The sequence below is a fragment of the Engraulis encrasicolus genome, chromosome 12, assembly GCF_034702125.1.
Source record: "Engraulis encrasicolus isolate BLACKSEA-1 chromosome 12, IST_EnEncr_1.0, whole genome shotgun sequence".
In the NCBI taxonomy this organism is placed as follows: Eukaryota; Metazoa; Chordata; class Actinopteri; order Clupeiformes; family Engraulidae; genus Engraulis; species Engraulis encrasicolus.
In genome coordinates this window covers 21,707,276-21,731,936 of record NC_085868.1, presented here as the reverse complement: position 1 = coordinate 21,731,936, position 24,661 = coordinate 21,707,276, and the positions used below count along the sequence as shown (strand labels likewise).

The 24,661-nt window shown below is 44.6% G+C and overlaps 2 protein-coding genes across 2 annotated transcripts in view; one reads left to right on the top strand and one right to left on the bottom strand.

The window, feature by feature from the left end:
• The first annotated feature begins 296 nt into the window (after positions 1-296).
• Positions 297-15,684, top strand: kics2 (KICSTOR subunit 2). Its single transcript, XM_063211748.1, has 9 exons — positions 297-409; positions 549-1,431; positions 2,721-2,870; positions 3,438-3,514; positions 4,627-4,745; positions 7,180-7,522; positions 8,097-8,259; positions 12,670-12,812; positions 14,353-15,684. The coding sequence occupies exons 2-9, from the start codon at positions 1,191-1,193 to the stop codon at positions 14,524-14,526; spliced, it is 1,410 nt and encodes a 469-aa protein (XP_063067818.1). The 5' UTR covers positions 297-409; positions 549-1,190; the 3' UTR covers positions 14,527-15,684.
• A 6,745-nt stretch (positions 15,685-22,429) lies between these two features.
• The window catches only part of srgap1b (SLIT-ROBO Rho GTPase activating protein 1b), a 123,855-nt gene continuing 121,623 nt past the window's right edge, over positions 22,430-24,661 (bottom strand). The window contains exons 22-23 of the mRNA XM_063211854.1: positions 22,935-22,998; positions 22,430-22,811 (exon numbers count right to left, since the gene is read on the bottom strand). Coding sequence (XP_063067924.1) covers positions 22,462-22,811; positions 22,935-22,998 — 414 coding nt within the window. The 3' untranslated portion in view covers positions 22,430-22,461. The remainder of the gene's footprint in view (positions 22,812-22,934; positions 22,999-24,661) is intronic.

The window sequence follows — 24,661 nt, the reverse complement described above, 5'->3', positions numbered from 1 at the left end:
GGGAGCATCCATGCACATGCTCTCATAAAGGGCAGTGGCATCATCGCTGTCGTGTGTCATTAAGGTTTTTATAAGGGTTATTTCAAGGCGGGAATCCAAATGTGCCTATCGCAAGTTCCGCATGGTGATAAAGGGGGAACTTAATGAATAGGCCTATTATCTTACGTTTTATAAGCCGACATTTAGGCAACCGCGATGATGTTTTCACAGGTGTGGGCATCCAACGAGGCATAGGCCTGCAGACACCTGATATAAACCTAAATACAGTCAGTGTTTATATTGCTGTGGTAGCCTATAGCCTACTGTCAGTCAAGGTGATAAAAGCATTGTATTGTTCTAAATTCGAACAATACAACTTCTAACTCCCTTTTCGTTGCCGCTGATAAAAGGACGTGAAACACTAATGCACGTGAGTCTAGGCCTATGCTGCAGTGCCCACTGCCCAGTCTGACAAAGATAGCTGAATGCTAGACAGTAATTTGACTTTTAAAAAAGGGAGGAGACTGCCTAGACTGAATTAATTCTAAGTCTTGTTTTTTTATGTTTAGTCCAACATTTTGGTCAGCGAAACAAATTCAGAGCAATGGTTGTGGGCACTTACAGCGCGGGCCTGAGCATGACAACTTTCACCAAGAGGGACAGTCTTCCAACAGAAGTAAGTTTCAACAAACTGTTTCATGAAGCCGTTTTTTTTAAACTAGGCTACGACTCAACAACTCTCTGTGCATGGTTAAAACTACCAGTTTCCTGCTAGTCTGCTACATTGTGTTTGTTGGTGTAATTTTGTAACCAGCCATGGAGTGTCAGTGTTGTTACATTGTTGCCAGAGCGCTCTGATTGTTGCCAGAGATCAAATTGCCGTTCAAATGTCCCTCCTGGCTTGCCGTATTGTTGTCACACATAAAATGGGGTGTGGAGTCCAGTGATCAGACGCACAGCAAACAAGTTATGCAGGGAAAATTAGTCGATTCTCTTTGGTCATGTCTTCTTTTGAAACCATAGTGACCTGCTCTTTATCGAGTCTGACCACGAGTTGTAGGTAGACAGCGCAAACAGAATGTGAACCAATTCAAATGGCGCTATGCTTGCTAGCTAACTGTCAAACCGGCCAGCTAGCTGGTGCTGAATTGTTGCTAAACACTGTTCTCTACTAGCCTACGACTACTCATCTGTGTATGTTATTTTAAAACATGACGGAGGCGACGAAAAACGACGACCAGCGACCGGTGCCGAGGGAGCAGGCTATCCTGGAGAGCTTCTTCACCCAGCTCGGGATGTTCACGTTCGACCGGGCGAAGGACTACGTGGAGAAGGAGAAGGATACGAGCAAGAGTGCCGGGCCGATATGGGCCTCTCTGCTGGCCGCTCTCGCACACCTCGCAGCCGCCGAGAAAGCCTACCACAACATGACCTTTCTGGGACAGAAACTGGGTATGAATTAAGCTAGTGTCTACTACTTTTGTAAGTCTTGTCATTATGTGAAGTGGTGCTCCAGGATATAATACCTAAGGGAATTGCTTTTCAGTTTACCATTTGCTTTTGATCTACAAATAGAGATGTACTTCAGGACTGCAATAGAGCATGTGTGATCATAGTTTTTATCTTTCTGTACATAGAGAATGTGTGTTGTCGAAGTCTGTCTATATGTTATATAGACACACTCCGGATATGTGGGGGTTAGGTTATGATCATTCAGTAGGCCAAGCATCATGGTGCAACAATAATAAACATAGCAGTCTTAATAGTTCACCATTTGTGATATGGACTGGAATCAATTTTTGTCAATAACCTAATCTCTCAAAATGTAGACAGGCCGTGTGTGTGTGTGTGTGTGTGTGTGTGTGTGTGTGTGTGTGTGTGTGTGTGTGTGTGTGTGTGTGTGTGTGTGTGTGTGTGTGTGTGTGTGTGTGTGTGTGTGTGTTTGTTTACACATGCATTTGAGTGTGTTATGTTATTGTGTGGCACCTGCCAACCGGCCAAATGCTGGTAAAACTTGCCTGTGGCTAGTAACAATTACAGTGCCACTAGCCAATTTGGCAGGTAGCTTCTTCAATGGTATGATTGACATATCAGAATAGCACATATTCTGCAATTTTACGCTTTATGTATCAATTGTTTCTATTGAAGTTCAAGAAAAAGCTCAGTTACTCAGTTTCTATTTGTTGGATTTATTTCCATGTAGAAAACTATGCACTCATCTTCTGAGGTTAGATGAACAGCATCATGATAAAACATTTTTTTAATGTAATTTGTGGCTAGTAGAATAGCTGGATGGCTAGTGACTCAGGAAAACAACTAGCCACATGGCAGGCAAGTGAAAAAGTTAGTGTCAAGCCCTGGTGTATTCGTGTGTGTGCATCTGTCCGTCAACCTGGAGGCCAGTCGCTGTTCAGTCAGAATAGACTCCATCAGTGTAACGGAGGCCAACTAGCAGAGTGTGGCGTGGAACGTTAGTAAACCTCCCTCCCGAAGCCTCATACAATATCAGTAGTGCTAAGCTATCGGACCGGTCCTTTAGCTCAGCGGCATTGTGCTGTCACTCCCATACCTGACTCCCATACATGAACGGATGTGTTGACTAGCCTCCCGGAGCCTCATACAGAAGGTCATCATAGCCCACAGCCATAAATAGTCTGCGTGTGTGTGTGTGTGTGTGTGTGTGTGTGTGTGTGTGTGTGTGTGTGTGTGTGTGTGTGTGTGTGATGATCTCTTCTTCTCAGGGGGCCAGTCATTCTTCAGTCGCAAGGACTCCATCCGCACCATCTACACCTCCGTCTTCAATGAGCTGAAGAAGGTCGTGGCCATGGGCCGCCACACCCCTTCCTCTACCTCCTCCATCTCCTCTTCCTCCTCCACTTCCTCCCTCTCGGGTGAGTGAGTTGTGTTTTGTGCTGTGTTTTGTGCTGTCTGTCAGTGTCTGAGTGGGTATGTACAGGGGTTGGACAAAGTTACTGAGACACCTGTCATTTTAGTGTGGGAAGTTCCATGGATCAAGTGAACCAGCCTGTTGGGCAATCTTCATTAATTTGCACATTGCACCAGTAAATTGAAGTGTGAAAGTTATTTAGCATGGTAAGAGCACTCTCAAAATTTTGCAGTGCACACAACATTATGGGTGACGTATCAGAGTTCTAAGAGGAGAAATTCTTAATGTGTGTGAAACCGTTGCATCTTTGACCGAGACAGCTAGTCTTTGTGATGCATCAAGAGCCACGGTATCCAAAGTAATGTCTGCAGACCACCAAGATGGATCTATCTATCTATCTAGACTGTGATGGTGGTGAGAATCAATTTCCCTTTGGGGACAATACAAGTCTGCCTGTCTATCTATCTATCTATCTATCTATCTATCTATCTATCTATCTATCTATCTATCTATCTATCTATCTATCTATCTATCTATCTATCTATCTATCTATCTTCCTTGTCCTCGCTAGGCTCCGCCTCCGGCTCCACCCACTTCCTGGAGGAGCTGCTGTGCCACCTGGCCGAGCAACTGTGCCACTTCACGCAGGCAAGTCTCAGTTCCCAGATCCCAGCGAGGGACTTGACACTGGTGCTGTGTGTGTGTGTGTGTGTGTGTGTGTGTGTGTGTGTGTGTGTGTGTGTGTGTGTGTGTGTGTGTGTGTGTGTGTGTGTGTGTGTGTGTGTGTGTGTGTGTGTGTGTGTGTGCGCAGCAGCCTAGCTGTGTGGGAGGAGTCCGAGAGGCATGGGGGAGGGAGGCGTATTTATGTGTCTTTATTTATTTATTTTGTTTATTTTGTTCCGAAGTCTTGTCTACCTCGTCTGAAGTTGCCTGTACTATATGCACCTTGACCACTTGAGTTGCCCTTCTGGGGTAGTAAAGTTAACTAAGACTTTGGCCTACCCAGGGTGCCCGCGGGTTTTTAAGAAGTAGTAAAAGGTAGTAAATGAAAACGTCCAAAATAATGACCAGTAAAAGGTAGTAAGCCACATCTCACCTGGTAGTATTTTTTCTCACCTGGTAGTATTTTCTAAATTGTTTACTTAACCTTTAGTCCGTGATCTCGAATCTCGGCGAATTATTTTTTATGCAGCTGCAAGGACCCGGTGATAAATAGGCCTGTTGCGTCCACTGATTTAGCATTGTGCTAGTTAACTGAGTGACAGGCGTCAGTCTGACATCAGCGCGAAAGAAGCCGTGTGGCATTTGGTACGGTCTGCAAGACTACTATAACCTGGTGGGATGTGAAAGCTCTGCCAAACGTAATTTCATGAATTCCATGACGACTATCTGTTTGAGATTACCTGTTAGTTTGTTCATTATAAATTCGCCTCGAGCTTCATGACAGCTAATGCAATCGGAACTGGCATGAGATGCGCCCCGGGCCACACTCCCTTCGATGCCCCACCCCTTTCATGATGGTCCCTGTCCCCGGCAAAGAATCAGCAAAAAAACAAAACCCACTAATAGTAATGTTATTATTTCAACAATGTAGTAAAAGTGCAGAAATAATACCTTTTTTGGGGGGGGGGGGGGGCAGACAGTGAAAACATGACAGGATGCACGTTGGGAGAGTGAGACTGGGGATGGTTAGGGCCAGAACTAATACCTTTTTAAAATCTTTTTAGAACTATTGTATTATTTTATATTTGACTGTGTAGGCGCGGACGGAGATTGCAGACTTCTATGAGAAGATGTACGCGCAGGCCAACCAGAAGAGCGTCAACTCGGAGGAGCTGCTCACCGTGCTCGAGGCTATACTGCACAAGTATAGCTCAAAGTGAGTGTGTGTGTGTGTGCGGCCTAGGCCGTGTGAGTGTGTGTGTGTGCGTGCGTGCGTGTGTGTGTGCATGTGTCAATTGGTGGGCTTCTTTCAGCAGGTGGTGGATGTCCTGCGCCTGTGTATTTGTGTATGCATCGAAAGTGTGTGCGTGTGCGTGTGCGTGTGTGTGTGTGTGCATGTGTCAATTGGAGGGCATCTGTCAGCTGGTGGTGGATGTCCTGCACGTGTGTATTTGTGTATGCATCTGAAGAGTTCAGATGCAAAACCCCCTAACTCCATTTCTGAATACCTGCACTTCTATATTTTAGAGAACCCTGTTGTTGGTTTGGTTTACATTTACAGTTAGGGCCATAAATATTTGGACATCTGCACAATTTTCATGTTTTTGGTGCTGTACACCATCCCAATGGATTTGAAATGAAACAAACGAGATGTACATTAACAGCAGACTTTCAGCTTTAATATGGTGGTGTTTGCGTCCAAATCGAGTGAACTGTGAAGGAATTATGACATTTTCTATCAGTGCCACCCCATTTTTAAGGGACCAAAAGTAATTGGACAGTCTAGTATTTATACATCAAACTTTCAATTTTTAATTATTTGGTTGCAAATACTTTCCAGTCAGTTACAGCCTGTAATTTTCAATCCATAGACATCAATAGACACTGGGTTTTATCCCTGGTGATGCTATGGTGAGCTCTCTATTGCAACAGTCTTCAGTTCCTGCTTATTCTTAGGGTATTTCCCTTCAGTTTTGCCTCCAGCAAGTGAAATGCTTTGCTCAACCGTACTCAGGTGAGGTGATTGACTGGGCCATTGAATAATATTCCACTTTTTGGGGATAGAAATGGCTAGTGGATTTCAGATGAAGCTTTGGGTCATGGTCCATCTGCAATGTGAAGCATTGTCCAATGAGTTCAGAACCATTAGGTTTAATATGACGTGATAATATAGCCTGAAAATCTTCAGAATTCATCCTGCGACTTTTGTCGGTAGTCCTCATCATCAATAAATTCAAGGGGATAATCGTATTGACAGATATGCATGCCCACACCATGACACTACCACCACCATGATTCACTGATTGGGTGGTATGCTTTGAATCATGAGCAGTTCCTTCCCTTCTCTATACTCATTTCTTCCCATTACCCTTGTACAAGATGATTTTGTCTCCTCTGTCCATAGGATGTAGCTCAAGATCTATACAGTCTTTTTAAGACATTGTTTGGCAAAGCCAAATCTGGTATTGCTATTTCTGATGCAATCAATAATTTACATCTTTTAGTGAACCCTCTGTATTTCCTATGGTGAAGTGTTCCTCAATGTTCTTGATCTTTTTCTTGATTGTTGCCTTGGACATGTCTCCACCGTTCACCTGGGCACTGTTCTACATCTGGCCAACTGTTGGAAGATGGGTTTTTGTTCACCAGATACAGAATATTGTCTGTCATCCACAGCATTTGTCTTCCATGTCTGCCGGGTAATTTGGTGTTGCTCTGGTATTTCTTTTTTCCAACATTCTGAACTCTTGAATTAATCATATTCAATGTTTCCCCATCTCTCAAATGGGTTTGTTTTGATTTTTTCCCACCTTATGATGGCTTGCATCACTGATGGTGACAGATGGACTTTGGTTCTCATGGATATTCCGTAAAAATATATGGAAATGCAAATGGAACACTTCAAATGAACTCTAAGACCTTGTATTGACATCTGGTGATGGTGTAGTATGGGAATAACACACATCTGACTAGAAAATAGCTGAAAAGCCTACTGTCCAATTACTTTTGATCCCTTGAAAAGTGGGCAACACACACAAAAAACATTGCTATTTCATTCCTGTTTATGCGATATGGATTTTAACACCCTCACATTAACGCTGAGAGTCTACAGTTAATGCACAGCTTGTTTGTTTTATTTCAAATCCATTGTGGTGGGGTATAGGGTGGAAAAGGATGATAATTGTGTTGCTGTCCAAATATTTCTGGCCCTAACTGTATGTACTTGATAATACATATAAATAGTTATTACATAAATAAAATAAAAAATATATATAATTTTGATAGCTTTGTATTAAATAAAAATGAATTAAGATTATTTTCTGAAAAGGCTCTCAGGGGGTTTTGCATCTGAACTCTTCATCTAAAGTGTGTGTGTCCAGGTTCCACCACCTCATCCTGAGCCGGGTTTAGGGCTGCTTCCAGCTGGAAGTGTACGTGCTGGGTGTGTTTGTATATTTAAAGTGTGTGTGCGTGTGTGTGTGTGTGTGTGTGTGTGTGTGTGTGTGTGTGTGTGTGTGCGTGTGCGTGTGCGTGTGTGTGTCCAGGTTCCACCACCTCATCCTGAGCCGGGTTTAGGGCTGCTTCCAGCTGGAAGTGTACGTGCTGGGTGTGTTTGTATATTTAAAGTGTGTGTGCGTGTGTGTGTCCAGGTTCCACCACCCCATCCTGAGCCGCGTGGAGGGCTGCTTCCAGCTGGAGGTGGACGTCCTGTGCCAGCTGCTGCGTTGCCAGGTGGAGGTGAGCGAGTGGCGCTTCCTGCCCGCGCTGCTCTGCCTGCACGCGGCCCACACCAAGCTGCACGTCTGGGCGCAGCTCTTCGAGCGCCAGCGCGAGACCCGCAAGCACCTCTTCAGCGGCGTGCAGTCGGCCAAGTCCGCCCAGCCCCCGCACCTGTACCTCTGGCTCCAGCGCCTGCAGGGGGCGCTCCTCGCCAAGTTCAGCTTCTACTTCCACGAGGCGCTCAGCCGCCAGACGGCCGCCTCCGAGATGAAGGTGAGCCGAACGGGGGATGGTAATCGCAATCGTAATGCAGGTTAAAGGTACACCAAAGGGTCATTTCACGTGAAATCAGACACTTTGGGACCCGACCGACTCGTATTTCAATATGATTTAGTGTGCCATTTCAGTGACAAGGTAGAACCCCAGAACTGCATTTCTGGGAATCGGGCATTAATATTATAAATCCTGCACATAGAGAGATCGATGGATATATCCATGTAAATCAAAAGCGCACCAACGTTTAAGCGTCATTGCGCTGAGTGAAATGCACCTATCGGTATTCAGTCTCACTCTCTTGAGTAGAGAAAGAGAGAGTGACGAGGATACAAAGAAGCACGCAACTATAACTTATCGTGGCCAAAAAAAGTTATCATGCCTGTAAAAACATATTGTACTATATACTGACTTATTGAATATTGTGACAGCCCTATTCATGTGCTTTATGATTTGGCTATGATTATGTCCTCGTTTGAAAGTCGCTTCGGTTATATAGTGTCTGCCAAATGCAATGTACTGTAATGTAATGTACCAGCAATGATGTAATGGAATGTAATGATTCCAACTGAAGGCGCTGACGGCGCGTACGAGTCCGGACTACTACGGGAGGGCGTCGGCGTTCATGCGGAGGCACGATGCGGCGAGCGTCTCGCTGGTGTTCGACAACAGGGGCCAGGAGAGCTTCCAGGGGCACGGCTACCACCACCCGCACTCCTACCGGGAGCCGCCTAAAGGTGGGGATGAGAGAAAGAAAGAAAGAATGAATAGTGTGCCTTTTCACTGAGGCCTTCCAGGGGCACAGGTACGACCACCCACACCCGTACCGGGACCTGCCCAGAAGTGGGGGAGTGGATGGATGAATGAACAGGCTTTTAGGCAGGATTTTTTTTAGGGTGTCTAACTTTTTTTTACCTGTCATTGTGCGTGGCGACGCGCAGCTTTGCGGCGCGCAGTCGCGGGTGCCCCGCGGCGCCTCGACCCGCAGGCACAAGTAGGGCCCTATGAAATCCGTTTGAATTTTTCCCAAATTCCGTTTTATTTTTTCCTTTGAACTTTTTTAACCAAAAAAATCTTATTTCTTAGTTATTTAGTTCAAACTGGTGGGTGGACAGAGCCAATCACTCATGGTTGAATGGTAACTGGAGAAAAGACGATTCAATTACCTACTTGTTTTTTTGTTTGTTATATCAGCCCTCCGAAATATTTCAGGTAATACGGTAGCTGAAATTTATATGCGCATATATTCTATTATATACACGTGACGCACCCAACAAGAAGGTTCTGATGCATTCAATAGCCTTGGTCTCATTAGCCGCGCTTCAGCGGCCCGGGGCCGCCCGGGGCTCAGGAGAGTGGCCGGCTCGGAGCTGCCGGCCCCGGGCCATTTTTTGCCTGATCGGACTCATAGCCGACCCCAGGCACATTCAGGTACACGCCTTGTTTGTGAAACGTCAGTCGGGCACAGCCCACTTTCACCCCAAATCACAGAAGGACAACAACAGAACAACGACAAAGAATAACAACATGCCCATTAACAACATGCATTCAACCAGCCATTATTGTTTAGCAATCGTTCAGCACTTATAAGAAGACGGTACTTAGAGGTGTGAATGCAGATTAAAACATGGCAAAGCTAGCAGCCATGTCAAACTTGTAGCCCAAGTTAAAATTTGAATTGGATCATGATATGCGAATCATGAGAATTGAGCACACAGCACCAATATCAACAAATATGTATTTATTTTCTATCACTAATGACGGACATTTAGGTAGTGTGCTTGTAGGTCCAGGTAAGATGACTGTCTCGTCTAAAAACGAACATTACACAAACTAGCAGTGCGCTAAAAGCATGCTAACAAAATCATCACCTGGAGTCTGCCTGATCTGACACCCAGACCAACGAAGCTAATTTGGTCAAAATCCAAAAAACAAGAAGTTATTATCTTACTCTTGGCGTAATCACAGGTACTTGTGGGTTGAATCAAATAATTCCAGAAACTCGTCAACAACTCCAGAAAGTAATGTGATGATGCTTTGTTTATTAACTGTAGCCATTCACTTGAATGGAACTCTGCAGCACTCATCTGCTTGTTAATGCGGACTCTGGGGGAGACTGCCTGCCGCAAGTGTCCTGCTACGGAACACAGAGAGATGAGCCACGCACGCGACTCTCCTCAACACGGCTGTAGTGATTAACCAGCCATGGAAAAAAATAAAGTGAGACTGTGAATTGCGATGTTTACAAGGAAATAATTTTAATCAATAACAATGAAATACCCAAAAAAGCAATACCCATGTCAGATTCGAATATTAATGGCCAATTAATATTCGTTCGAATGTCTCGAATTTTCTTAACATTCGACTTATATTCGAATATCGAATATCGAAGTCAAAGGCTTAGTGGAAAGCATGCCAAATCACGATAATGGCACAAGAGTTGGCGGCTAAAAGCAGAAAAAAGCGACATGACCATGATGCCCTGATAACAAAAAAAAAAAGTTATGTTGGCTAAATAACTTTAAAAACACAAACAGAAGTGCCAAGGTTGCATCTTATGAAATTATGCCATAAGAAAGCCAAACACCCCAAACTAATGCTTAACCATAATTTGCCCAGAATTTAGCGATAAGTCCCCCATGCAGCCACATTATTACACAGAGGTTGACCCCGCCTCCGAGCCTCGGCGGTGCTAGCTGGCCCATCGAATTCGACGGGCCAGGGAAAGCGGCCCTTAGCCCCACAACCTGGCCCGGCGGCCATCTTTAGCACCTAGCCCCCTTTTGATGAGATCACCGTCAGCCCCCTTTTGTCCGGGCCAGCCCGGGGCTGGCCCTGCAGTGAGACTAAGGCTATTTTGGACTCGGGCTGCATCAGGTTTTCTCGAATAAGTCTGGCTAGTGCAGCTACATTAGAGACATTTTTGTTCACGTAATATGTAGGCATTAAATAGCGTCGCAAAGTCCCTACCTACCTTTTCACACAAGCACATGTTTTACAAGACGGCCGTTTTCTTCTGATGATGACTTGACCATTTTTCAAAGTTGCTGCTAAGTTTTGGTCACTATGCTTCGTGGCCAACAAAGTTAACAAGACATGATCAAAGCATTGCCTGTTTACAGCGGTCACGTCTGTTGTAACAAACTCTAAACTCGTGCCTCGCATCGGATGATTCCATTGTTTATTAAAGTGTTTTAGGGCGATCTTGGGGTATTCTCCCCCGCATCATTTTTACACTTCTAATGCTCTCAAACGCAATTTCCTGCAATTTGAGGAGCACATTTTGTTGCTTAAAATGACCACACCATAACATTCTGTAGCTAACATTAGTATGACGTTTCCACATTGTTTTTCTGCCCAACATAGCTTCAAAACTTTTAATGAAGAATCATTGCGACGTTACTCGAGGGACAGACTCGCAGAAGCGCGAGGGGAGGGGGAAGGGGGGGACGAGCAGAATGCGCTGCGCAGCGCAGCGTAGGACAGACCTGGAGGATGGAGCCGGTTAGGTGTATTTTATATTTTATCTTCTAAAACTTCCAAAATGGCGGTGTAAATAAAAATCGTCCATCGTGGGAAAGCTCGGACTCGGCGAATTTTGAACATCAGCATGGTTAACGCAGACAAAGTGGAAAAAATAGGACGTCTTTAGGGAGTCCTACTAAAAAAGTAGGGCGTCCAATTTTTTGTTATTTTCAAAAAAGGGCGTTGAAAAGACACCCAGACGCCTCCCTAGCTAAAAGCCTGTGGATGAATGAATGAATGAATGGTGTTTCTATTCACTGAGGCCTTCTAGGGCAACGGTTATCATTGTTACGGTACCTGTTTTGGGGGGCAATCGCTATTCCGACATACCGCTATTCCGACATACCGCTATTCAGACAGCCGACATACCGTAGGGTTAGGGTTAGGGTCAGGGTTAGGGTTAGGGTTAGGGTAACTGTATGCACTCTCCCTAAACTTAGTAAAAGCTGAGCAACGTAGCACAAACCAAAGAAATTGCATAACTCGCGCCGGTATGCCGACAATAGACATCAATGTCGGAATAGCGACATGTCGGAATAGCGCCACGTAACCACCTGTTTTACCTAATGTACAAATGCGGGGTGAAGTGTGGGGCACCAGGTCAACGAACAAGAACAGCTGACAGCAAAGCATCAAGGATATCTGGGCTTCCATAACTCCTATGCACTGTTTTTGCCATTGACTTCAATGTTAAATGCATCATGGCCATTATGAAGACAGAGAATGTCCTAACCAAGTATTGACCATTGCATGTTATGTAGAAAGTACCAAATTTCAACTGATTTAATGTGACCCGAATTTTGATGAAGAAAAATGTGATTTTATAACAATATTCTAATAATGCGAATTCCCCAATTCATGGGTTTTTTGAGCCGGAAGGCCAACGTATATAAAAAGAAAAAAAATAATGATTGGAATAGTTAAAAAACTGGGCCATGAATCTACAATCCATGACAGTTTAACATTATTGATGGAATTATGGAAATAAATCAACTTTTTCATGGTATTCTAATAAAAAGGCCTGGAGCTGTATACTGTACCTTTTCATGACATGAGACTGAAAGTCTAAGTGACAGTGTGAAGAGAAATAATTCATTCATTCATTCATCACCTGCATGCATACTGCAAGTCGGCCAAAGGTGGACAGATGGGTGGGTGGATGAATGAATGAATGAATGAATGAATGTTTATTTTTTGCATTATTGCCCCAGACATCATGGACATACGTCTTATAGTTGTACAGTTGGAGTATAATGATACACAACCATTTGTAGTACTCAATGATGAATGAATGAATGAATGAATGAATGAATATATTTCAAACTGCTGCACTGCATCAGACATTCAGACAAAGGTATTGTAGGTCTAGAGTTGGGGTATAACTATGTTGCACTACCGCCCAGTGATGAATTAACTAATTGGAGAATGACTCTCCAATAACTCAGGTCTTTGGTCTCTGGCTGATTGCTGTACTCAAGTGTGTGTTATGTATTAGCTCTTTGTGTATGTCTTGTACTTGTGAATTTATACAGGCTGTCAGACACCTTAATTTCTTTCGGATTTATAGAAGTACACTACTCTACTCTACTCTGCTCTACTCCGCTTCGCCGCCTGTCTTCTAGGTGTGGAGCAGTTTCCCGCCGTGGTGTCCCTGCCGGCTGGCGAGCGTCCCGTCACGCACTGGCCCAACGTCATCATGATCATGAGCGACCGAGCGGCGGAACTCAACGCGCTGGATAAGGTTGTGCACTTCTACGACGACAAGGTACTCATACCGTGTGTGCGTGTGCGTGTGTGTGTGTGTGAATGTATAGAAGACTGAGCTATATACACTACCGTTCAAAAGTTTGGGGTCACCTTCATTTTTCAAGTTATTTGTTTGCAATTCAAGTCGCAAACATCTTTTGAATAACTTGAAATGGAATAATGGAAAGTACTGAACAGCCACAGGTGAAGAAAGGTTTGATTACCCATAAAATTGGTTAAACTGGACAGAAGAGTGAAATCTAACCAAGCTTTTTCACCCATTTATTACATAGAAATGCGTGTTTTTGTCCATTTTTCTACAGACATTTCTTTGGTTTATCAGAGAATGCATGGGACTATTGGAAAGCTTAGTGTCTGCCCTTTCCAATGGTAGGTGTATGACATTAGTTGAGTTGCCACCTCGTCCACAAATTCAAGTCAAAGTAGCTGCATGATTTTCTAGCCATCAGAATGAACCTACTTATGAATGCACAATCCATTGTCTCAGCGATGTTTTAGTGTGCAAGCCAGTGCCATACATCGTTGGAAAGTGTAGATTCTCCTCTTTCAAATGATGTGTATATCATCCGGCATTGCATGAATTGGCAGGAGCAGACATCAACTTTTGCATGCATGGGGCTCATAGAACTCATGGGCAATTCTGGACCTCATCTCATCCAAGGAATGAATCTGTAGAACCGCAACTGGCTATTATTAATGCCAAAGGAGTCTACACTTTGATTAGTACACCAGACTAGACACTACCTTAGTAAAGGTACACTTTGATTAGTCAAAAGTTAGTGATACATTTTGGTTTGTCTATACAAGTAAATCCATTCAACAGTTACTTTTTCCAATATCAAATTGCTTATTTGTTGCATGCATTATTTTCAAGGAACAATTACTCTATACACTGATTTTATACCAGAACTGAAATTGAAAAGGAATAAGCTTAACTGTCAGAAAGAAGCGTTGTGGGAGGAAAATGTGGTGACCCCAAACTTTTGACCGGTAGTGTATGTGTAATGTCTTGTGTATTCTGTATTTATGTATGTATGCTACTGATGTATGAATGTATGTATGTATGTTAAACACTGATATTAATGTAGAAGCGCACTGAAAACATACTTGAATATTTTTTGACAATTTTGGTAATCGTTTTGGAAAGCACTTTTTCATATGAAATATCTGAGGCACCTGCATGAATAAATTCAGTCCTTACTTAATTCCGCCATCCATTCTTGCATCCATCCATCCATCCATCCATTCATCCATCATCCATGCATTATTTCATCCATCCATCCCTCCCTCCATCCTTACATCCACCTATCATGATTCATCATCCATTTATTCTTGCATCCATATATCTATCATCTATCCATCCTTACATCCATCCATACATCCTTACATCCATCCATACATCCTTACATCCATCCATCCATCCATCCATCCATCCATCCATCTATCCATTCTTACATCCATCCATTCACCCATCCATCCATCCATCTATCCATTCTTACATCCATCCCTCCATCCCTCCATCTCTCCCTCTATTCCAGGTCCAGAGCACCTACTTCCTGTCTCGTCCGGAGCCCCACTTCACGCTGGTGTTGATCTTCGACGGCCGGCGCTCGGAGAAGGACAGTCATATCACCGCCTTCCTGCTGGACATCACAGGCAACCTCCGCAACACCAAGGCCCTCAGCTGGCTCAAACCCGGCTCCAAGGGATGAAGAATAGGACACACAAACACACACACACTGACATATACATACTCTTGTGCCTTTGGATCTGTCAGAAACAGGCCCTCAGCTGACTCAAACCTGGTTCCAAGGGCTGAAGAATAGGACATGGACACGGACACACACACACACACTCTGACATATTCACACACACACACACACACACACGCTCACACACACAGACACACACGGACACACACGCTCACACACACAGACACACACACACACACACACACACACACACACACACACACACAGGTGTTGGTTTTACAGATGCTGCAGCGAGTACAAATGTGAAGTTGCTTAGGTGCTTTATGTCTAATGTTGTTAGACTTTATTTTTGCTTGAAATAACACAATGTGTACGTTTTAAAAAATCAGCTATAATTTTTTTTTGTTTTGTTTTTTTAAATGTAAATTAATTAATGTACATCCAATGGTCCAGTGGTTCCGTGTGCATATCTGCAGTAGCTAGCCTCCTTGATTCTTGACCAAAGCAGGTTGCTGCAGTGTTAGTGAGTCGTGTACGTCTTACACACACTTTTTGCACATAATTCTTCTCTTTTTTTATTACTTGATCTTTTAATGTCCTTTGTGTATAGGATAACGGACTAACAATTTATTATTCTTTAAAGGTAGAGTATGTAGAATCGCGGCATGAGGCATTGCAACTGTGCTGCTCATTGCTACTGAGGCTGCCCATTCCAAATTTGATCTTTTCATGAATATTTACTAAGTAATAAACTTATATTTACTGGTCTGACCAAAGCACTGCAGGTTTTTGCAGATTAAGATGTTTGGTACTGGCAATTCAAAATCTTGGACACAGAGAAGATCCCTTTTTTGTATGGACATTTTCCCCAGTCAATGAATACTTGGAAATGGATGGCATATACTTATGAAAAAGAGAAGATATGTGAATGGGAAGCATACATTCAGGAAGTGACCTGCAAAAAAATGACATACTCTACCTTCAATGTCACCCTTTTTTCCAAGATGTGCTGCTATTGTTGAAGACAAAACATCTCTTTTAATTTAATTTTAAATTTTATTTTAGAAAAACTGAATGTTTTAAAAGTGCCCGATTGCTTGATAGAGATTCATGTTTATTGTTCTGGAGACTCAAAATAAAGTTTTGAATTTATCAGAATCATATTTCTCCTGAGATTATATGAAGACATAATATTAATGAAGACAAAATTGAGTTTGTCTCATGACAAAGGTGTGTTGGGTAAAAGTGTGTGTGCGTGTGTGTCTGTGAACTGGTCAAGATTAACATTTTCGTATCCATCTCTGGCTCACATTTTCGTGGACAATCTTTTTATCTCCCCAAATGCAGATGAAGTGATGATTAACTAATTTATTAAATAACACATTGTCTTTGCTAATAGGTTAGCCTTACCCATACAGTGAGGATAACAGTTTCATAAGCGTGTTATTATAGTTATAGTATAGGTACTCTGCAATGACGTAATCCGTTTTTGACACACATTATTACAAGTAATGTGACCTGCCAGCAGATGGCGCCATATCACAGTTTATGACTATCCCACCACATCACAATTTGGTCATGCTTTTTGCAGGTGCAGTGGAATCAATTGTAAAAAAAAATGTGTACAAATTTCATATGACGCACAAAAACGGGAAACATACACCCAATAAAATCACTTATATTTGAAAACACACACGGATGTCTGCAGCTGCTATTTACATTTTGTTTTTACCCGCAAATGAAGGCATCCAATATCGCACACCAGCCAAGGACATACAGTATTAAGGAAGCAGCTCTGTCAACAACACAGCTGCCTTCTGGGACATGCAGTTTTTATTAGACTGGCTCTCCCTTCCTGTGGTCATGTTTTTCTGCAAATATAAAAACACACGCAGATGGAGGAGAGGTGAAGGTATTCATCCGCAGCTCTCTCTCTCTCTCTCTCTCTCTCTCTCTCTCTCTCTCTCTCTCTCTCTCTCACACTCTTTTTCTCACATACACACCACTGACGTCAGCTCATCTATCCAACAGCCTGTGTGTATTATTAGACCCTTATGTGTGAGACTGCAAAGGTGAGAGAAGTGTGAATAACAATGCGAGGAGAGAGAGAGAGAGGGCTGCCTTGTGATCCTGACCATAGTTGGGGGAATGTTGCTGGTGATGATGGGGAGGGAAAGTGAGGGAGAGAGGGTGCTGCCGTACCCCAACCATGGCAAGGATGTTGTACATAGTAAAGAAAGAACTAAAGTTGGACTTACTCCAACCCTGGTGACTGAGGATGTTGTACTGCATAGGTGGAGAGAGAGATAAGTCTGCTTTTCTCCCCCAAAGATGGTAAGGGGAGAGAGAGAGAGAGAGAGAGAGAGTGCTTTACTCCCCACAAACATGGCAAGGGCGTACTGTAGATGTTGGAAGAGAGATATAAAGAGAGAGCGAAGGGGGTGGGGGGGGTGGAGAGAGAGAGCATTTTTAGATGGCTCAGGTCAGCCAGAACAGCACAGGGAAACTTCAGACTTCAGCAGAATAGCCAGAGAAGGTCGTCACCTGGAGATCCTGTACTGTACTGTAATATAGAGTGCTTCTGACACAGCATGCGGAGAGCGCAGGTTGTATCCTCTACAGACTTGGCTAGTGATAAGCAGTCTAGAACATGCCAAATGAAATCCCACCAACCACACACACAGGCAGCAGGCAATGTCACCCCCACATGGCTGGCAGTTTCGCTGTGCAGTGCATATCTATTTCTGTTTAAAATTGTTGGAGAGGACATGTTTTTTTTTAAAGTGACAGCAACTTTTTGGAGGTCCCTTTTTTATCTCTCGAGCGTAGCATCATCCATCTCAGTGCTACACCTGTTTCAGGGTGATGTTCTCCACATATATAGTACTACATTGCGGGTCTCCATACACAAGCAGATCAAAGCCAGGGCTTGTCTTGGGGGGAGAAATAGGACCCGGGCACTTTTGGCCTAAAGGGACCTCTCATAATTAGCGTTGAGGAAAACGGTGGGCCCCGCAGTGTTGTGGGCCCCTATTTTCAGAAATGTAGTGGCACAGTTAATTTGGGTGAGCCCAGGCTACACATAGTCTACTGTAAGTACACAAATACACAGACGCACAGGTTTGTCATGTTGAAAGAAGCACTTCCTTTATTTCAAAGACATTCATAGACACCCATTACAATGCACTGGAACATGATTTTAGAAGGTCACATGCCGAACACACAGTCCTATACATAAAAGTGCAACATCACAATGGATTAACTGTTTTAATATACTTATTATATTATTTTTCATTCATTTTTATTATTTAATGACTGTTTGGAAAGAGCTCTATTCTTTTTAAATGTTTGTTATATCACACTCACAGCACTGCTGCTCAGAGAGATTCGAGTGCACACACACGCAGACACACACACACACACACACACACACACACACACACACACACACACACACACACACACACACACACACACACACACACACACACACACACACACACACACACACACACACACACACGCCCACACATACACACAGGATACATACAGTATAATGTACACTTATGCACGCACACGTAACGACACTCACAAAGGGGGGGTCATACCCAAAGGCACTTTCCTGTGTACCCAACCCCCCACCCCACAGACAAGATGGGCAGATATATATGCAATGTTCAGGTGTCTCAGCGGTGTCTTGCTGGGATCACTCGTAGTTACCTTTGGCCTAGAAAAAGATGGCGGACAGTGAGAGACACTCTGGTGTGTTGACTAAGGGTGGAGCTCAAACTAGTTCCTCCATCTATCGTTTCCTGTTGCTTGGCTCGGCCGTCGTTTTTTTGTTTTTTTTTTTGTTTCAATTAGTCAAGTACCGGATGGCACAACTCGAAACCCTGCCCTCGTTCTTTTTAGCTGGCTGAACCGAGCTGAGCAGGTCTTTTGCTGCCTACCACCCAGAATGCCGTGCGTCAGCTCATCCCTACCGGTGAATCAAAAAATAATCATGGCGGCCACCAGATCAGCTCTCTTGGAATGCTCTTTAGTTTGACACTGATATTAAAATCGAAGACAGAAATCAACACTGTAGTATCCAAATATGATGTCGCTGAAACTATGTATAGCCTACTTCAATAGATCAGCTATCTGTCGCCCTTATGTTAAGTCAACTAGCCTACGTAAAGTAATGCTATGTGACAACGGCAAAAACATAACTCTAACCATACTCCAGGTAACACGGTTTGTAATGAAAACACAGACACGGTGTAGGGCTGGTTTAACAGCACCACTCAGCTCAGCACGGCACGGCAGGCACAGCTGGGTTGTATGTGGAAAAAAGCCCAAGGTTCTATTCTAAATCTTGCAAAAACACAATTTGAATTCAAAGCACATTATTTCATTTGTAGGCTAATCGTGATGTTGAATGATGCTGCTCTGCTTAGGTCAGTGTTTCCCAACCAGGGGTACATGTACCACTAGGGGTACGCGAGCACACTGAAGGGGGTACTTGGAAAAATTTAATTTTAACAAATGCATGGAGCATAGTCACACTGGAATAGAAAAAGTAATGTAAAACACAAGTTAGGGGGTACTCGTGGCACAACAAAAAGGCTCGGGGGGTACATGAGACAAAAAAGGTTGGGAAACACTGGCTTAGGTTGACAGCAGCAAAACTTATTTTTACACGGAGGTGGGGCGACACCAAGGCAAGGGGCCACAAGCAACACGAAATGACAGGAGGAACTCTTTATTTTAAGATATTTTTGAAGGGCTTTTGTGCCTTTGTTTTGTGACATGACAGTGAAGGACAGGAAATGAGTCGGTAGAGAGAGACGGGGAAGGACTGGCAAACGACCCGGGCCGGAATCAAACTCTGGTCGCCGGTGTAGTAACCCAGTGCCCCTACCGCTAGGCCGGGAGGAACTAGTTTGACTGCCATCCTTAGAAGTATAATTAGTGAGTAGAGTAGAGAACCAATGGCTTTCAATGTGTTGACCAGAGAATGTCTGTTAGTTTTGACTGTTAGAGATGTGTCTGTAGGTCTATTGCCTAGAGTAGAAAAAGGCCTATTTCCTACAGATGCTAGATTGTGATGTGATTTTGAAAAGATGGTGGACCGTCACTGATACCTAATACAGTTAGTAATGATATACTGGCTTTAGGTCTGTTGGCTTGAACCAGAGGAGGTAAGTTAGGTGTTTGATTGTATAAAATACTGTTTAGTTAGCCAACACTCCTGAACACAACTCCACCTGTCTGCAGAGTCTCAGCCGAAGGGGGGGTGGAGCACCAAGAGAGAACACGCACGCACACACACACGCACACGCACACACACACACACACACACACACACACACACACACACACACACACACACACACACACACACACACACACACACACACACACACACACACACACACACACACACAAACACGGCAAGTATTATCACTTGCACACACATTCAGGCATGCAAGTATATGACTTGAACGCACACGCACACGCACACACACACACACACACACACACACACACACACACACACACACACACACACACACACACACACACACACACACACACACACACACACACACACATCTCAAACAGGCTAATTTAATTAACAAATTTAGGTTACATTTTGCACACCGCGACAAATAGCTTAGGTAGATGTTTTAGACTCTCGTACACATATATACAGACTCCCAAACACTTTGATTTGTTTCTTTCAATCACACATATGCACACGCACACACACATGCAGGCACACGCACACACACACACATAGATGCACACAAATGATGACCTACAAATGAAGGAATGTTATCATGGATAGGTCTAAATTTGAAACGCGTCATCACACTCTTTCTCTCGTTCTCAAGCGCACGCAACAGGCACATACACTGGAAGTACACAGGATGTTCGTCCTGGTCGACAACGGTGACACTGCAACACGCCATTGGTGCTCAGAGGGAACACAATGCTAGAATAGAATGTCACGGTTGTTATTGGTGACGATGGAAGCCCGGGAGTTCCAAATGTCCCATGGCGCATCCAGTGGTGTACCCAGTGAGTCCATCTCAAGATGTGTGATTTACAAGTAGACCACATAAACAAGGCTGTGTGTCTTGGGTCAGGAATTGTGTGTGTGTGTGTGTGTGTGTGTGTGTGTGTGTGTGTGTGTGTGTGTGTGTGTGTGTGTGTGTGTGTGTGTGTGTCTGTGTGTGTGTGTGTGTGTGTGTGTGTGTGTGTGTGTGTGTCTGCGTGTCCCAGTTGTATGCAGTGTGATTTGTTTGTTTGTGTGTGTGTGTGTGTGTGTGTGTGTGTGTGTGTGTGTGTGTGTGTGTGTGTGTGTGTGTGTGTGTGTGTGTGTGTGTGTGTGTGTGTGTGTGCATGTGTGTGAGTGTGTCTAAAGGTAGTGGTATCAAAAAACAAAGTGTGTTTCCTCAGAATGACGATAAATGAATAAGACAAAACCAGGCGATTATTTTCGTGATAATAAGGAAGGACTGCGGTCCTATAACATTTCTACGGTCACCAAAGGCTTCTCCACGGCAATGAAGGCTGTGTGTGAATCCGTGTCAAAATAATTTGTAATAAAAAAAAGAGAAAACATTCAGGAGATTATTACATTCAGTGTCTGGCACTCAGGAATGCCATGATGCGTGTACAGTATGCACCATGTGGCTTTTGAATAAAGCTTACTGACTACAGTTCCCATCAACCCTCTCTCTTCCTGTGCGCCAAACCATTTCACCAATCAGAAAACACCCAAGCCTACTTTCGCCCCAGTCACCAGCCAATTAATGGCCGTGTTCGTGATTCAGCAAAAAACAATTCATATTTCGATCAAATCAGTGCAGCGCACATGAGAAATTCTGAACAGGAATCCATTGCTAATTTTTCAGTGAACGTGTGCGCGACATCAATTTGATCGAAGTTTCATCGTATTTGCTCCATCTCGAACGCAGCTAAACATTCCAATGAGAATATAGCAGCTTCTACCCTGTCCAATCGAATCCAACCGTTAACAATAAAAATATAGCAGCTTCCACCAGCCAATCAAAAACCAGAAAAGCAATGTAAATCTAGCAGCTTATTTCCTGCAAACCAAACGAAACCATGGAAACACAGCAGCTTGCTCGGCCAATCATAAAGAAACCCTGGGAGCAGCAGTTTTCTCTCGATCTCTCTGTGGCAGTAAGGCCCTAACATTCACAGCACTAAAATACACTCCACTGATTACACTACATTTCCCATGAACACCTAAAACCACTGTTTTCCGGATACTTTGGGTGCTAGTAAATCCTGTACATGGATCCCTCGGTGTGTGCTAATATATATGTGTGTGTATGTGTGTTAATGTGTAATATGTGTGTGTTTCCGAATATTTAGTGGCAAGAAACATCACCACAGCACAAGAAACACACAGACACACATTTGGTGGCACACACGGAGGGAGCACACACCCACCTAAATAGCACATGGACATTATTCATTTTTTTAAAGTCTTAAACTGGCTAAAATCTATCAGATCAAATCAGCTACCAGCTCTACAGTCGTCTTTGTACAACAGTCGAGACCAGAATCTCTAAGCCTTGAAAGCCCATTCCATTCCAGTTCAGTCCATGCCATTCCATTCCACACTCCAGTCCAGATCCAGCCATATCGACTCCACTGCAGTCCCATCCCATCCCAGTCCAGTTCCAGCATAACTCCAGTCCAGACTCCAATCCAGTTCCAGCTAGAAATCCAGTCCAGTATCAGCCAAATCCAGACCAAGTCTGGTCCTACGCTAAGTTCTGATGGTGGTCTACCGTACATGGTGACAAGAGTCCAGTAGAAGTCCAGCTAGAAATCCAGTCAGTGCAGAGTCCAGAGTCCAGTCCAAGTTTCAGCCAAATCCAGTCCAGGTTTTCTGATGATGCTTTATTTCTCTTACATGGTGCCGGACTTGTCGGGGGGCAGGTGCTGTGTAGGAGAGGGCTGCTGGGAGGGGGTGTGGCTCTTGGGCAGGACCGCGGGCTTGGGCCTGATGGCCGGGGGACGCCCTATGGACACCCGGTCGAAGGTCACCGGCTCAAAGGTGACGGGCGGCTCTGGTAGGCCGGAGCTCCGACGGGAGGAGGCGGGGCCAGGTAAAGGCGGCAGGGAGGAGCCAATGGGGCTCATGGGGCTCGGCGAACTGGAGGGGCTGGAGAGGCTGGAGGGGGTGGAGCCGGTGGGGGCCACTGGCGGTCCGTTCTTCTGCTCCAGTGTGTCCAGGACCAGGTCCGGGGCTTGCTTGCCTCCGCCGGTACCGGGCCGGTCCAGGACACACACGCTGGCCACTGGGGTGCGGTCAGTATTACCGTTGCCGTTCCCATTCCCATTCCCATTGCCATTGCCGTTCCCATTGCCATTGTTGTTGCTAGCGGACTGCCTCTCCAGCACACGGAGACCACTGAGGGCTGCAGCCACCGTCTCCTCAATCTCCTGCAGAGAGAGAGACAGAGCGAGAGAGAGAGAGAGAGAGAGAGAGAGAGAGAGAGAGAGAGAGAGAGACAGAGTCAGAGACAGAGAGAGAGAGAGAGAGAGAGAGAGAGAGAGAGAGAGAGAGAGAGAGAGAGAGAGAGAGAGGGGAAGGGAAAGAGAGAGAGAGGTAGAGAGCGAGACCGAGAGAGAGAGACCAAGAGAGAGACAGAGGACGGGGGAAATGGTGGGAGGGAGGGAGGGAAAAAGATGGATGGATGGGGAGAATGAGTAAAATAAAGAGAGAGAGAGAGAACAGGAGAGAGACACAGACATAAAGTGAGACAGAGAGAGGGATAAAGTAGGTAGAGAGAGAAGAAGACAGCAAGACCATAATGTGGGTGACAGAGAGAGAGAGAGAGAAAGAGGAAAGGGGAAAGGGGGGGGGGGGGGGGGGGATGGGTGGATGGGGAAGAGGAGCAGAGATGGAGTGAAATAAAGAGAGAGAACAGAAGAGAGAGAGATGCAGGCAGAAGGAGAGACAGAGAGAGGGTGACAGGGAGAGAGAGAAAGAGAGAGAGAGGCAGCAAAGGAGAGAGATAGCAGGATCAAAACAAGGAGAGACAGAGGAGTGGTAAAAGAGGGGAGGACAGAGAGTACGAAGGGAAGGGAAATGAGACAGAGAGAGAGACAGAGAGAGAGAGAGAGAGAGAGAGAGAGAGAGAGAGAGAGAGAGAGAGAAAGGAAGAGAGAGAGAGAGAGAGAGAGAGAGAGAGAGAGAGAGAGAGAGAGAGAGAGAGAGAGAGAGAGAGAGAGAGAGAGAGAGAGAGAGAGAAGCATTGACACAAACAGAAGGGGGAAAGCAGGGGGATGAAGGAGGGGAAGAGAGAGAGAGAGAGAGAGAGAGAGAGAGAGAGAGAGAGAGAGAGAGAGAGAGAGAGAGAGAGAGAGAGAGAGAGAGAGAGAGAGAGAGAGAGAGAGAGAGAGAACAGAGGAGGGGGATTAGAGAGGTACATGAATAATAGATAGGAAATAAGTATGGGGAGCGCGTGTGTGGGAGTGTGTGTGTGACCAAGAGGGATGTTGATATTAAGGGATGTTGATATTAAGCATTTTCCATCCCCGGTGGGCATGCTGTGTGTGTGTGTGTGTGTGTGTGTGTGTGTGTGTGTGTGTGTGTGTGTGTGTGTGTGTGTGTGTGTGTGTGTGTGTGTGTGTGTGTGTGTGTGTGTGTGTGTGTGTGTGTGTGTGTGCACGTGTGTGTGTGTGTAGCAGACAGTATAGATTAAATATGAGGAGTGTGTATGTGTGTGTATATACATCAGGACTGTGTACTGCACGTGTGTACATGAGGAATGTGTATGTATTTGAGTGTGTGTGTGTGCACGTGCATGCACGCATGTGTTCACAGGGGCGTAGCAGCAAAACGTAGGGCCTATGTACAATCCGCTCCAATGAACCCCCCCGTCATAGATCTTCATAAATCAGACACTGTATGGGACCCCTATAAACATTGGGCCCTTGTGACTCAGTCACACTTAAACACCTTGTACGACACCCCGTGTGTTCATACCTTTTACATACACTCACCTGTGCAATAGTGTGTGTGTGTGTGTATGTGTGTGTGTGTGTGTATGTGTGTGTGTGTGTGTGTGTGTGTGTGTGTGTGTGTGTGTGTGTGTGTGTG